Source organism: Chiloscyllium punctatum, chromosome 49 (assembly GCF_047496795.1).
Source record: "Chiloscyllium punctatum isolate Juve2018m chromosome 49, sChiPun1.3, whole genome shotgun sequence".
In the NCBI taxonomy this organism is placed as follows: Eukaryota; Metazoa; Chordata; class Chondrichthyes; order Orectolobiformes; family Hemiscylliidae; genus Chiloscyllium; species Chiloscyllium punctatum.
The window spans coordinates 19,761,146-19,777,376 of NC_092787.1; the positions used below are offsets into that span (position 1 = coordinate 19,761,146).

At 40.7% G+C, this 16,231-nt stretch overlaps 1 protein-coding gene across 2 annotated transcripts in view; it reads right to left on the reverse strand.

The window, feature by feature from the left end:
* ass1 (argininosuccinate synthase 1) overlaps positions 1 to 16,231 on the reverse strand; it is a 153,886-nt gene that overhangs the window by 56,845 nt on the left and 80,810 nt on the right. For both annotated transcript variants that reach the window (XM_072565748.1, XM_072565749.1), the window contains exon 9: positions 3,155 to 3,245. In XM_072565748.1, coding sequence (XP_072421849.1) covers positions 3,155 to 3,245 — 91 coding nt within the window. The remainder of the gene's footprint in view (positions 1 to 3,154; positions 3,246 to 16,231) is intronic.

Here is a 16,231-nt window from a genome sequence, read left to right on the forward strand (position 1 = left end):
TGCAGTGTTAAAAGGAAAAGCTCAATATGAAACACTTTCAAGATGTATATCTGTTTCTATTTCACATCAGCAGTAACAAGGTTTATTTAACTATTCAAAAAGTATAAATGACAAAATAAGTTGACATCATAGTTTTAATTTAAAAAATTAAATAATGACAATACTATCATTTATATTGGATATATTATGTCAACATTATTTTCACCAAATACAAAGCAGATATTGTAATTCAAGAAAGCCCACGTGACAGCATTTGGGGCTGGGTTATCCAGTCACACGAAAAAACTTTAAGGCTGTGGTCCTTGAACCCACGTAAAGGCATCAAGGCAGGGGTCCAAAATAATGATAAGGAGCTCAATAAATGTTAGAACTGAGATCCCCAAGACTATTTGAAAAAATAAGAATAATAATGGGGACTCAGCGAGTGAAAGGGCCAGGCCTTAGGACAATGGTAAGGAATTGAAGTGTTGGAGATGGAATCCTCAAGCTTGCCTCGAGAAGATATGGGCGGCATGTTGGCACAGTGGTAATGGGCAGCACAGTGGCACAGTGGTATGGACAGCACAATGGCATAGTGGTATGGGAAGCACTGCTGCCTCACAGCGCCAGAGACCGGGTTCAATTCCCACCTCAGGCGACTGTCTGTGCAGAGTTTGCACATTCTCCCAGTGTCTGTGTGGGTTTCCTCTGGGTATTCCGGTTTCCTCCCACCGTCCAAAAATGTGTGCAGGTTAGGTAAATTGGCCATGCTAAATTGCCCGCAGTGTTAGGTGAAGGGGTAAATGTAGGGGAATGGGTCTGGATGGGTTGCACTTTGGCGGGTCGGTGTGGACTTGTTGGGCCGAAGGGCCTGTTTCCACACTGTAAATAATCGAATCTAAGATAGTTTAATGTATACCTGAACTATGTGGAGGAATGGAAGGACATCCAAAGCTTAAAGTGCCTGGACACGAAGGGCAGTTCATATGAAACTGCCTGAAAGACAGTCTGCTGTTTCTTCAGTGTCGCATAGTCTGAAATTAGCTTTCCAGATTCAACTATCCATCTACCATTGTATTTGGATAATGAGTCTGAACTACCCATTTAGTTGCCAATCTGGAGAAAATCACATTATGATTCACCAGACAGTACAGATCTCTTACCTTCTTTTGACCTGTAACAGTAAGGTTCTGAAATCCACAGGGAAAATGTTGCATGGAGTGTATATGCACTTTAAAGAGCCTTTGATAAAAAATATATTTTAACGAAATTGAAGCCCTGCATGGATATGGAAGTGGCCAAGTCACAAAGCAGAGAGAAATTGTGGAGGGTTGTTTTTCAATCTGGAAGGTAAAATGCAGTGATGTTTTCCAGAAACTAGTATTAGGACGATTATAGTTTTCAATATATATTAGTGACCTAGATTTTGTCACATTGGGCATTGTTTCAAAATGTGCACATGACAAAAATAGTAAAAACTTCAGGAGGACATGGACTAATGAAATGGAGCCAAGTGGCATTTTGCTTATAGACATTTAATTTATAGAAATGTAAAGCAAAACATTTTGAAAAAGAGAATGAAGAGAAATGGTACAATCTTAAAATGCGGAAGAACAGAGATACCGAAGACCATTTGGCATCTTGAGCCTAATCCACCATACAACAACATTATGGCTGGTCTGTATGCATTTCGAATTCCAAATTCCCACCTACCAATAACCCTCGAGGACCTTGCCTAACAACCACCCCGGTCTTAAAAATATTCAATCACTTCACCTCCACTACCTTCTGAAGCAGGGTGTTCTAAAGTTGCACAACACTCAAAACATTTTTCCTCACATCTTTCCTAAAAGGATGACCCCTAATTTCAAGACAGTGCCCACCAGTTCAGGACTGACCCTCAAACAGAAACACCCTTTGCACATCCACCTTGTCCAGACCATTTAAGTAATTACCAACTTCAATTAAGTAATTTCCTACTTTTTTAAACTCCGGTGATAACAAGCTCAGCTGGTCCAATCTATTCTCATAGGACAACCTGCACTTCTAGGTGTCAATCATAAACTTTCAAACTGCCTCCACTACATTCAAGGAGAACAAAGCTGCACACGATATTTGGTTTCACCAATGCCCTTTATAACTAACACATAAAATCTTTAATTTGATATAATAAAACAAATAACTGTAGATGCTGGAAATCTGAAAAATGAAATAAAGTGCTGGAGAAACTCAGCAGGTCTGGCAGCATACATGGAGAGAAAGCAGAGTTAACACTTTGGGTCCAGTAAGCCTTCTTCACAACTTAACTTTGTATTCAATTCCTCTCATAATGAAGAATAAAATCCCATTAGGTTTCTTGATTACGTGCTGTATCTGAATACTGTGACTCAAGCACCAAAACACCCAAATCCTTTTGCACCTCAGAGCTGGGCAGGTGTTCTCCGCTTAAATAATACTCTGCTTTTTTTTATTCTTCCTGCCAAAGTGAACAACTTCACATATTTCCACATTTTACCTGATCTACTAGATTTTTGCCCCTTCAATCAATCCGTCTAGATCCTTTTTCTACTTCCTGGTCTTCTTCACAACATACTTTCCTGACCATTTTGGTGCTGTTTGCAAATTTAGCTACTATGTATTTAATCCTCTCATCTAAATTATTGATGTAAATTGTAAATAATGAAACCCTACTTGAGTCCCTTGTGGATTTCCACTCGTCACATCTGATGGATCTCAAGGTTCACGCATACAAATCTTAAAAGTGGCAGCACAAATTGATACTTTGTGAAAAGTCATGTGGGATCATGATCTTTGTAATTAGAGGTATAGGATACAAAAGCAAGGAAGTTATTCCAAACCTTTATAAATCACAGATTAGACCTCAGCTGGAGTACCTTATCCAGTTCTGGGCATTATACTATATAAATGCAAATTGCAGTTCTTGCTATTAATTTCAATGGACAGAAAATCATAGACAATACATGCCCAAATTTCTAACTGGCACACCCACCAAGCAATAATTCAGACAATTATGCTGTTCGATTCTTCCATGACAAAGAAACAAAGCTAATTTTGATCTTGCAATTCTGAAGTTTATTATGGCCCAACTGTTTCTTGGTTACATTAATCTCTTCCTTCATTACTCATCGTCAACCCAAGATGAAAAAGGACTTACCATTTTTGAACTCAATCTCCAATTCATCAGGAGTGTTCGGAGACTTCGATGGGTCAACTGTCATCATAAACATTCCATCTGGTGCATGATTCTGTCAGATTATTGAAAAAACAAAAATCAATTCAACTGCTCATCGCAAAGCATATTTAAGCTTATTGTCAGGTCTCTAAAAATGCTGCTCCGTAGCATGATATTAGTTGCTGCCTGAGCAATCCTGTTTGCCTCTTTGGAAGGCAACACAAACTCGTTTGGTTTATTCAGTAATATGCATCTGTATAACATGAACAGAAAATATCCACTCTCCAAAATGGAAATCAAGTAAGTTGACAAGGGCTGAGTTTAATGAAAATCATGCTGAATTCTGGGTTTTACGTAACTTACCAACTGTTATCCATACTCCAGCCCTCCCATTTGCAAAAATACATTTTGTCCTTAAAAAGCTGTTATAAAGGAGCCCAGAACATAGTTCAGAAAGAATGAACGGTGGGGAAAAAAACTGCATTTTTCCAATTCACTTTCCTTGCAATGTAATGAATGAATTCCATTAATTTTCACGTAACTATTTTATGAAAATTTGAGTACAAATATCATTCGCAGTGCAAAGCTTAAAATGGATTTCAATAATTAGAACTTGCTTTCAGTTTTATCAGCTAAGCTAGCACATTTCACGTTTAAATCCTCAGCAGTGACTTATATGAAAGCTAGTTTGGAACCTTGTCACAATCCAGGTTTATGTACAAGATGTAGTGACTAGTAGATGCAGTACTCAGAAGTCTTCTACATCACTTGTGGTGCTGCTCTGTTCAAAATAAGCCAAAAGTAATGAAACAAAAACAAAAAAAACATTTGTGTAGGGTAATAAATTCCTTGTAGTTTTAAATTTGGTTCCCCATGCAGTGTAAGTTCTGCAATGTTGCTTGGCACCCCACTTGCGATGCCTTGGAATGTTGAGATGCAGATTCATATATGCAGTTATAAAGAAGTGAAAAATTCAAACTTCCTGTTACTTTGAAAGTATAAACAAAACTTACATGTTTTCCCAAGGAGAAAAAGAGAAAGGCCATAGTGTGAAAGAAAACAACACAGATGAGGAGGGAAAATTAAAGAAAAGGGAAGAAGGAAAGAATAATACAGACATAACGAGGAAATAAAAACACCCACCAGAGGCTGTTCTACACCTCTGTAGCAGTGAGCTTGAAAAACAGTGCTGTCAAAGTCTCAGCAGAATTCTTGCCCTTTACTGGGGCATTATGACCTGGAAAGCTTGGGTGAAATAATTATGCACCTTATCACAACCATCAAAATTGGAAGGGTTGGGGTGGGGGAAAGCACATTTTGTTTAATTTAGTAGTTTAATCCTTACTTTTATTTGTGATCTAGTGACAAATGCTATTTATTTTCAGAAGACAGTAGAAATAAATATGAAGTAGACGAAAGACCCATTCCTAGTTTAAATGAAATCAGCTAAAAAAATTGTTTTAAATAAAATTCTCTGTATTCTTAGGTTTCTCACTTCATGATACTATAGCACTGAAACTAGAGAACAGATTTAAACATGTCCCAACTGTGTACTCTAGCCTTTTCAGACCTACTCTTGAACCACAATTTTGTCAGCAGGAACAGTTTTCAATTGTAGAAGGCAATAGTCTAATAAGGGTCTAATGTGTTGACCATACTCACCTAAAATACAAATTTTGATTCACTGGTTTTAGTCCCTTTTAAAGCAGAAGCATGCTTCCTTAATTGTAGGAAAATCTTCATTGCAGTAATTCTGGATTAAGTTGCAGTAATGACTGCAACTTAAAAACTATCATCCCTAAAAATCAGGACCTGTCATGTCAAACTAAAATGTAATTCCTGGCACTTTCTGCTTTAACAAGAGAAATGAAAACTTTATTTTTGTAAAAACTTAAATCATTCATTCAGAGGATCTTTTCTTCCCTGTCAATGTGCTCATAGTACAAAAGCAAAAACCCTGCCTCAAGCTGAAAACATCTCCTTAAATATATCAGTTTTAAATTCTAAAAATAAATTGTTTCTTTAAAACTGGTATCCCTGTGCCATTATTAAAGGCTACAAAATCATGCCTTTAATTCCCCTCAAGTTGATTTCATCTCATCCTTTGACATGTTCTCAGCTGGAGTCAAAGTAGTCTTAGAGGAGCAAGTCAAGCAAGAAGCAAAGACTGCAGTTGATATAAAATTTGAGTTGATTTGGTATTGAATGAAAACCAATGCAGATCTATGACCTTGGCAGATGTCTGACCACCAAGTTTATTAAACAAAAGTGGGCACTTTGTGCGCCTCTGATAGGATATCAAAGATGAAGCCATTAAGGACAGAATGTGTCACAGAATAGAATGCTTTATTGAGGTACCAACATCAATCACAGCATGGGGGATGGACCATCTTTTAAAAAAAACTCTAATAGCTTGACTGTATGGGACGAATCTCCATTGCAAGTTGTGTCAAACACTAAGCAAGCATTAAACATCCTTTCATTAGCAATTGTTCTAATGAAATGACTAGGGAATAAACAAAGCAATAAAATAATAGATGATAATGAGCATTTTGGGAATTTACTGAAAACCAAAAATCATCTTCAAAGCAGATCTAGAAGAACTAAATAATTAAATTGTTTCAAATGAATTGACAAATAAAGTAATTTTCCACAACAAAAATCTGTGGATGCTGGAGATCTATTCCAAACGAGAAATAGAAATTGCTGGAGAAACTCAGCAGATCTCACAGCATCTGTGTGAAGAAAACAGAGTTAAGGCTTTGAGTCCAATGACCTCTCTTCAGAATAAAATTTTTGTTCATTAAATCTATATATCATACTAATTCCAGTTGCTCTCTGAAAATAGGCATTAATAGGTTTTCAACACTAGACTTGCTCACTCAGATCCTGGCTTTGGGAAGATGGTCCTAGGTGGGTTAGTGCCAATAAACTGCGACACTAACTAGCAGCATGTAGGGTCAAAGCTGTCCACTTATGTAAAATTTTGCCCTTTCCATTAGTTGAGAAAATAATCTTCACTAAGGGGGCACTAAGATTGACTCCATCATCATCGCCCTAATAACTTTGGAGCAGAGATCAGACCAAGCAAATTATAACCTATAAGTTTAACAAATCAATGGTGTTCTTGCATAGCAAAACCTGATTCACAAATCATGCACACAGGCTGCTCCTCTACCTAATAATTAATTTCAGAAGGTTTCTGAAAGGTACAGCAGGACACATATCGTTCTTCAATATTTAAGGAGCATAAAAACATGAAAACGTGCAATTCATGCATTGTACTTTACAACGTAGCAGAGCATGAACTATTCCTAAACCTGGTCAATTGTGATCAAGGCCAGGATTTTTCTTTGGGGTGTGGTTGAATTCCAAAATCCCGATCCTGCCCTTGGGAAGCAAACAGCCACAGCACCCACAGGGTACACTATTAATTGGTGAGATGGTAGAATGAACACCCAATTATTGGCAGCAGGAACAGAAATAGAGGTGGGACTGAATGTAAGTGGGCTGGACTTAAATCTGCCATTCTCAGGACACAGCTCTGGGTTTTCAAACTCCAACAGCCACACCAGCTGAAGAGCCTGAGGATGCAGGCTACTCCTGAAATGGGAGGAATGTCTGGCCATGGTACGGAGAAACCCCTGAGCAAGATGAGCAGTGCCTGATCATATTTGTCACAAAATAAGGAGGTCTACAAGAGGATGCAGAAAGGAAGAGTTCCCTGCCCATGTCATCACCACATGGAAGAGGGAGAAATGGGATTAAAAGCAAGTTGGGGAAGAACAGATGAACATCTGTGGACAAGATGGCCATAGATGCTACAATGCATACATTAAATGGGTTCATTACACTCCAGGTTATCCAACAGCATACTGAAGGCCTAGCTGCCTTAGGAAACATCAGCACTGCAGAAGCTTTTACTCTTAAAGGTTAGTTCTCGTGATATGACTACGTATTTTGTCTTTCACAGGTACCAGTGCTGGGGCACTAATCTTGACTCCATCATCACCACCCTAACTATTTCAGAGCAGAGATCAGGCCAAGCAACATTATAACCTATAAGTGAAGCCTCCACTAGCATAGATATTGTATACCCTCACTTCACTAGATATGGGGTATTGAGTGATGAGCACATGAGCGTACAGGAGGATGTGAGGAAATTGGAGGATTTTAAGAAGCCTGCTCAGCTGGGCACAGACATAGGGTCATTGGAGTCACAGGAAAGGAGGATCTGCTTCAAACAGCAGATGTACTCCCATGTCAGATGCCCTGAAGCAATGCCGGGTCATGGACAAACCAGATTATGGAGGAATTTCTATATGGCTAACAGCTTTGAACATATACTTCCTCCATTGATAGAATGGCCAACCTCGTGGAGAGATAAAGGCAGCAGCAGCAACTGGAATGCATGGAGAAATTGCACAATAATGTTCACAGGATACATGCCACAAAGTTTGCCTTGAAAGTTCACTGGTACTTCTGATGCAAAGGATTTGAGATAGCATTCCATTTGCACCCCATTTGGCAGTCCTTTCCACCCATCTGAAGTGCCATCCAAAGGCAGAGGCAGTCACTTAGACATTGATGGTGTCACCCCTCACAAAGTGCAATTATTATCAGCCACATCTTTTGCCCCTCTGAGGGGTATCTGTGCTGAAAAGTCCAGTGGTGGGTCTCCTACAATGACAATGGTCTCTGGCACTTCTGCAGTGTGCCCACTGCCACTACAATGATGAGGTCAATCACCATGTGCATTTCAGCCAGGAGATGAGACCCTCCACTTGCTCAGAGGACACAAAGTGAGCAGCTAAAACAGATCATTCCTCACACAAATAGCTTTATGAAGAGTCCTGAAGTGCCATATCTGTGGCTATCAGCTCCTTGTGCACAACCCATATGTTTTGCACCTTTCTCTTATTTTAATGTCTTAGTGCAAAACATGAAATTTCTCCAATTAGTCATCTCATGTCACGGTTACTCCCTTGTAAAGGTCAACACCTCTCTGGAGGGCCATACTATGAGCAGTGCCACCAGCTTGTACAAGATACTTTTCTGAATGTACAGTAGGATGTTACCTAACCATTCTAGACACCAGAATTGTATCTTTAGAAGTCCGATAACCTATTTAATGGTTTATCACATTGAGCAGATTGCTATTGTTGTGTGCCTTTGTATCAGGTTCCTGCACTGGGGTGAGTAGCCATCTCTTCAAGTGTAACCCAAAGTTAAGATTCACAGCTGATCCTTGGAAGGAGCCAGAGGAGAAAAATCTCAAAGTTACAGTGCTGCTGATCAGCAAGACACATTGTGCAGTAATGCACAGTGTCATACCTTCCACAACAAGGCATAAGTTTGTGACTATCTTTCTGGAGAGTTGTAATCTCTTCTCACACTGGTTCTCAATTATGTGAAGGTAGCTCCACCTTCAAAAGAGATTCTGTGTTGAGAATATGGTCTCTGTGCTTATTGTCCCTCATCCCTACACTTGTCCTTCCTGCATTGGATGTTGTTCCTTTTTGTCACTGGACCCAATATCTGAGAGTCATGTTACCATTGCCTGCTGTTAGCATCATTTAGCTCAGGTGACCACCTAATTAGTTATGATAACTTTGCCTTCTCCTTTTATTCCCATTCAACTTTAGAAAGGTAATGATTCACTTCTTCCCTGCAAGCTCTGGACTCCCAATGTCAGTTGTGTGCTAACGGCCAATTCCTCCTCTGAGCCATTTTCCTTTTCATGAGGTCTACCAAATTTGCTGTAGCAGTTACATCTGGTTACCTGCTGTGTATCCAACTCACACACCTCTGACCTGTTTCACACTCTGCATGCTGCCCATCTGCACCAACAAAATCTGAACATGGCCATCAACGAGCTCTCAATTGGCTCTTTGACAAACTTAACTACCATTATCACTGAATCAGGTGGGCTCCCAGGGTTGAGCTCTCATCCCCTTGGTGAAACTTGCCAGCAACAGCAAAGGGAGACTGGCATGGCAACTGGTATTGTTATTCTTATCCCCTGCCCATTATTCCAAAAGGCCTTCCACGGGTCTTATAAATAAGACATGCTCTCAAGAAATATTTTAACAGAATCTAGCACAGCAACAAATGAGATGCTATCTGAATTTTCAAATCAGAGGGATATACTGTTTGGAAAACAAAATAGTAATAAAGAATTCAGAATACTTTTATTTTATGCAAACCTTAGGTGTTTCATCAGTAAACATTAAATTGCTGACACCACTATTGCAAATTTTTCCACCCCCCCATTGCAATAAATGGCTTCTGCTTCATCACACTTGAAAATGAGAGACATGGAATAACTGGTGCCAATTTGGAAGGTAATAGCTTAATAGTATTACCACTGGACTTTTAATCCAGAATCCCAGGTTATGTTCTGGGAGCCAGATTAGAATCTGAATTCAATACAAAATGTGGAATTAGGAGTTTAATGATGACCATGTAACTGCTGTTAATTGCTGGAAAAACCTCTGGTTCACTAATGCCCTTTGGGGAAGGAAACCACTGTCCTTACCAGATCTGGCCTACATGTGACTCCAGACCCACAGCAATGTCATTAACTCTCAACTAACCTCTGGCAATAAACGCTGGCCAATCCAGAAACCCAAACCCCATCAATGAATAAAAATGAATGAATACCTGATGAAGGAGCAGTGTTCTGAAAGCTAGTGCTTCCAAATAAACCTGTTGGATTATGAGCTGGAGTTGTGCAATTTTTAACTTTGTCCACCCAGTTTAACACCAGCTCCTCCACATCATGTGTATTTAAACAGGAGCAAACCACTGCTTACCATGGCTAGAATTTAATAGTTGTGGAAGGGTACATCTATCAGCTTGAGAACAAGTGCCAATCCCACCACAGCCCTATTCTGGTGGGCCAATAAACTTTAGTCCTAATCGGGCATCCAACTGAACAGTGCAAACCTCCCAAGGAATTGAGTTCATTACAAGGCAGAAATTCCACCCCCAAGAAGTGCTGGATGATAAGTTAGCAGCAGCTCCCCAGTTCTAGCAATGCCACTAAAGCACTGACTAATGTCAACACTGTATGTGGACTTTCACAATAGATTGAAATTAAAGCCTAAAGGGACAGGCACACGGGACAAGGTTGGACCTGAAGAAAGGGGACCTGGTGTTGGCAGAGGGGTAGGGGTTATTCAATAGCAAAGGCAGGGGATTGTTTCCTGTATGCTGCTGATACCAGGTTTCTCCATTGCGTATGAGGGATATTACTGCCCTACCCGCCATGCTGCAGGAAAACCTGCCTGCTACAATTAGAATGCCAGTGACTTTTGAGGGGTTTAATTAATCTCCAGTTGAAAGGCTGCTCTCAACCCTAACCAAAACTTGGTCATGGAGAGTTGGGAAGATGGTGGTAGCATCAAGGATGCCCGGACAGCTTCAGGGGAACGTTAAATTTTTCCCCAAAATACCAAATAAATCAGAAATAGCTCCAAAATTATGCCTTGAAAAATACCTTTCAACTGAAATAATACAATGCTGTTTTCTACCTACTGGTTCAGTTCCATTCTGCAACTTGACATTAACTAGCTTTCTTATTTTCTTCTGAGATACCCACCTCCCAGCTGTTCACACTTTTGACACTATGCCAACTGCAGTAAGCAGCATTTATAAAAACACCAGGTTGCATGTTCAGGTTAGCAATAGTGTGTCATAATTTGTTTACCTAATGTATTTTTGTAAGGCAGACAATGAATAAGTTACAGAAGGGAGAAAAGCAGTTTTAGCAAATGCCATGTTACAAGGCAGTGTGGCAGTATCTACATTTAGGAAAGTTTACCTGGATACTTTAGACCGTGTTGTGACTTCCATTGGAGATTTTAATTGTTTTACAGATTAAGATAATTGCTAAATAACAATTTTTAAATATTGTAACGTTTAAAAGACTCAGACTGAGAATGAAGTGGGCAGTTTACTTACTCAGTTGATTGTATCAGTTTAAGGTTCCAATCTGTCATTTTATAAATGTTAAAAAATTACTACCAATGACCTTCACAGGCAAATACAGGGTTAATGTTACCATGTACTGAGCCAAGAAAAACAAATTAAAGAGAAATGATGTGAACATATTGAATTGAAATATATTAGACATACTTTATATTTTGTTTTATTTAAACACAATAACCAGTCTCTTCCTGCATATAGTACGTTTACTTAAATTATTTTTTCCTCTTTACCAAACATTGAAAGAAAAATTCAGATCATCTCCAATTTGAATCTGACCTCAACTACTTCTTAAATGAGAATATACCACCGCTCGATCAGCTTTCCTTGATTGTTCGGTGTTCTGCTTGCTCTAGTTCAAAAAAAACAAATCGTTTTGTACACTATCACTGCGTTCCATTTAGCCCTCACTGTAGGAGGCCAGACTGCAATGTCAGCCTCAGAGAATCTGAAGAAAGTCTACCCAGAAAGGGGTGAACAGAAGAAATTGGAGGCAAATGGGCCGTGAACTAAACCATCATGTAGAGCTATCGATGCTGATAACATTTATTCAATCGCCTGATATTGTTGAGCTTGGCCTGAATGAAGTCTTTCAGGGTGCTGCATGAAGTTAAAGCAAGTAAATTTCTATCTTTTTCTGCATTAGCTGCCTCATTGCCCTTCAATCGGCCTCACAAAAGCAGAAAATGGTTATACCATCTGCTTTCAATTCTCTGTAGCCAAATGTTCTTGTTGCGCCACTGCACACATTCAGACTAGCTTCCCCCCTCCACCTCCAAAACCCTCACCACCAAGTATTAGTCTTCTGGGTATGTCTAAAGGCCTACTGCAAAGTAAATAAGCCTGGCTAAGAGAAGTTTGTCTTTATAACCAAAAAATTTAACTCTGTTTTTAGAATGAATTACAATTGGATTTATAAAAGTATAAACAATTTAACTCCACTCTTTTATCCCAATACATTTAACAAAAATTACAAAATCTCAAATGGAAGCGGACAAGTGTGGGGTGCTAAGAGCAACAGTTTCTCCATTAAAACAGGAGCTTAATTGTACTATTTTCTACTTGGACCTGCATTAAGTGCAATTCTTCCAAATGCGTAACTGTGACTGGTTTTTAATCAAAACATAAATTGAAGACATTTTAATTTTTTTTCAAAAAAAATCTTCTGTAAATTTGAATCCTTACATCTGAGTGGTTACCAAAACTTGCGCGATCAAATGGAAACAAGTAGATTTTTAAAAATGTACACGTAGAGTGAGTTTTGAAAAAATTGTTTTTTTTGTACCACAAATTCAGATTAACAATTGACCCCACACCAAGATTAATTAGAATCAAACTACTGCACAAGATAACCAAATCAGTTCTGATGAAGAATCGCCGGAGTTGAAATATTAACTCTGCTTTCACCCTACAGGTGCTGCCTTACCTGCTAAGTTTCTCCAGCAATTTCTGTTTTGGTATTGAATCAGTAACTGTTTATCAATTTTTGGATTCAGGTAGACCTAAATGATTTTATAACTGGGGAGAAATTCCAAGCTTTGCACTCTTACACATCAATTTAACAAAGGGATGGGGTGTACACAAACTACACAGGCACTAGTTGCACTGCTATACATGTGGAATCCACTGTTAGGTGACCCTTGAAGACCTAAATGAAAGTCTCAACACCCACTTGAGCACCTTTTTCAAACCTGATGACCAGGGAAGAGGTAGTGCTCACCCACAATGGAATCTCCAGGAATGCTAATAGGGGTGGGAAGGGAAATAGATGTCTGGTGGTGGGGTCCATTTGGAGGATGAAGCGATATATGCGATGATGGTTGGTGGGGTGGAAGGTGAGCGGGGGGGGGGGTGTTGTCCTTGTTGGATTGGGAGGGGTGGGGTTTGACAGTGTGCGTGAAGTGGAGGAGATACGCTGTCCATTTGCAGCAGTGCTAATGCAGATGATTCCGTTTGGTGGTGGTGGATACTATTATCAGCGTTCCGAAGTGATCATTCCCTCCGCGACTCCCTAGTCAGGTCCAGGCCCTCCACTAGCCCACATCCCACTCCTGGCACCTTTCCCTGCCACTGCAAGAAGTGCAAAACCTGCACTCACACTACTCCCCTCACCTCCGTCCAAGGCCCCAAGGGATCCTTCTACATGCGTCAGAAATTTACCTGTACCTTTACCAATGTCATCTACTGCATCTGTTGCACCCTGTGTAGTGTCCTCTACATTGGGGAGACAGGACTCTGTCTTGCAGATCATTTCAGATAACATCTCTGGAACACCCACACCCACCAGCCCCACTGCCCTGTGGCTGAATACTTCAACTCCCCCCCCCCCCCCTCCCCCCCCCCCCCCTCCCCGCCCCACTCAGTCAAGGACAGCCTGACCTGCTGTGCTTTTAGACGAGCACACTCTTGACTCTGATCACCAGAATCTGCAGTCCTCACTTTCTCCATGGCCTTTATGTTGTCTACTCACTCATTTGGAATGCTTCAGTACTTCTAGCTCACCTGCATCAACACTATCATTTGTACAACCACCACTTTCATCTCACAAATTCCTCCTTTAGTCTCATTCCATAACAGGGTCAAAGAACAAGGAGAGGTTTTGGGGTGCCGAACATATGCCTCCTCACTTCTGTGAAGAAAGAATCCTGACGCTGACTGCTCCAAGTGGCTGACTGATTGTCCAACCCCCTGGACTGATATCAGAAGCTGTTCTCGACCTACCGTACTGGGAATCCCTGCCTGAATGGTGTCTCCCCTGTGTTGACTGAGGACCACTCCTCTTAGACTTTGGAACATGTTTGATTGAAGCATATGCAATGTGTTTGCCACAGGTGTGAGATTGATATAACATGGTGCCATACAGCAACAAGGGCAGCACGGTGGCACAGTGGTTAGCACTGCTGCCTCACAGCGCCAGAGACCCAGGTTCAATTCCCAGCTCAGGCAACTGACTGTGTGGAGTTTGCACATTCTCCGGTTTCCTCCCACAGTCCAAAAATGTGCAGGTTAGGTGAATTGGCCATGCTAAATTGCCCATAGTGTTAGGTGAAGGGATAAACGTAGGGGAATGGGTCTGGGTGGGTTGTGCTTTGGCGGGTTGGTGTAGACTTGTTGGGCTGAAGGGCCTGTTTCTACACTGTAAGTAATCTAATTTTTAAAAAAAAAAAGACCACCCCTTCACTGTTGACTGCTGACAAACATGACTAGCCACCTGGCTTTGTGTGTGCGCCAAAAGGCAAGTCAAGAAAGACACCTGTGAGCCCATCAGCTCTGGCTCAGGTGACAAGACATTAAAAATTGGGCAAAACAAGGCAAACTAGAGATGCTGTGAGACATACGACCACAAGACATAGGAGCAGAAATTAGGCCATTAGGCTTGCTCCACTATTCAGTCATGTCTGATAGGTTTTTCAAACCCATTTTCCTACTTTCTCCCTTAACCTTTGATCCCCTTGACAATGAATAACTTAACTATCTCGGTTTTAAATATACTCAATGGCCTGGCCTCCACAGCCTTCTGTGGCAATATGTTCCACAGATTCACCACTCTCTGGTTGAAAAAGTTTCTCCTTATCACCATTTTGAAAGACCTTCCCTTTTCTGTAAGGCTGTGCCCTCAGGTCCTAGACTCTCCTGTCAATGAAACATCTTCCCAACATCCACTCTGTCCAGGTGGTTCAGTATTCTGTAAGTTTCAATCAGATCTCCCATCATCCTTCTAAACTCCATTGAGGATAGATACAGAGTCCTCAAACATTCCTAATATTTTAAGCCTTTCATTCCTGGCATAATCCTCATGAACCTCCTCTGGAACCGCTCCAGGACCAATACATCTTTCCTGAAGTATGGTGCCCAAAGTTGCTCACAATACTCTAAATGTGGTCTGACCACGGCCAGTTAAAGGCTCAGAAGTACATTCTTGCTTTTATATTATAGTCTTCTCAAGATGAATGCCAACATTGCATTTGCCTCCCCAACTACCAACTCAACCTGCAAGTTTACCTTAAGACAAACTTGGACTAGGACTCCCAAGTCTCTTTGCACTTCCAATTTCTGAATTTTCTCCTCATTTAGAAAATAGTCCATACTTCTATTCTTTCTACTAAAGTGCATGACCTCACGCCTTCCAACATTGTATTTCATCAGCCACTTCCCAGCCCACTCTCCCAACCTGTCTAAATCTTTCTGCAGCTTCCATGCCTCCTCAATACTACCTGCCCCTCCACCTATCTTTGCATCATCTGTAAATTTAGCTCGAATGTCCTCAGTTCCTTCATCCAAATCATTAATGTATAGAGTGAGAAGTTGATGTCCCAACACTGACCCTTTTGGAAGTCACTGGCTTCCATTCTGAGAACGACCCTTTTATCCCCACTCTCTGCCTTCTGCCAGACAGCCAATCTTCTATCCATGCTAGAACCTGGCCTCTAACACCATGAGACTTATCTTACTCAGCAGCCTACTGTGTAGCACCTTATCAAAGGCCTTCTGGAAGTCCAGATAGATAACGTCCTTCGATTCCCCTTTGTCTAACCTGCACGTTACCTCCTCAAAGAATTCTAACAGATTTGCCAGGCATACCCTCCCCTTAATGAAACCATGCTGACTGTGCCCTATTTTACCATGCACTTCCAAGTATTCAGAAATCTCATCCATCACAATGGACTCCAAAATATTATCAATGATTGAGGTCAGGCTAATTGGCCTATAATTTCCTGTCTTTTGCCTTGCTCCCTTCATAAACATGGGAGGTTACATTAGCAATCTTCCAGTCCTCTGGGACCCTCCCTGACTCCAGTGATACCTGAAAGATCACTAATAATGCCTCCACTATCTCTTCAGCTATCTCAGTTAGAACTCTAGGGTATAGCCCATCTGGTCCTGATGATTTATCCACTTTCAGACCTTCAGAGCATCCAAGTAGGCACAAAGTGAATGAGTGCTAAGAAACCAAGCACTAAGAGAATAAGTAAGGATCCCCAAGATGCACCCTGGTCCAAACTGAGTGCCTTGCACTGCATACATCATGTCCTTGCTGCAGCATTGCAAAGTAAGAGGTGCAAGTGTAGC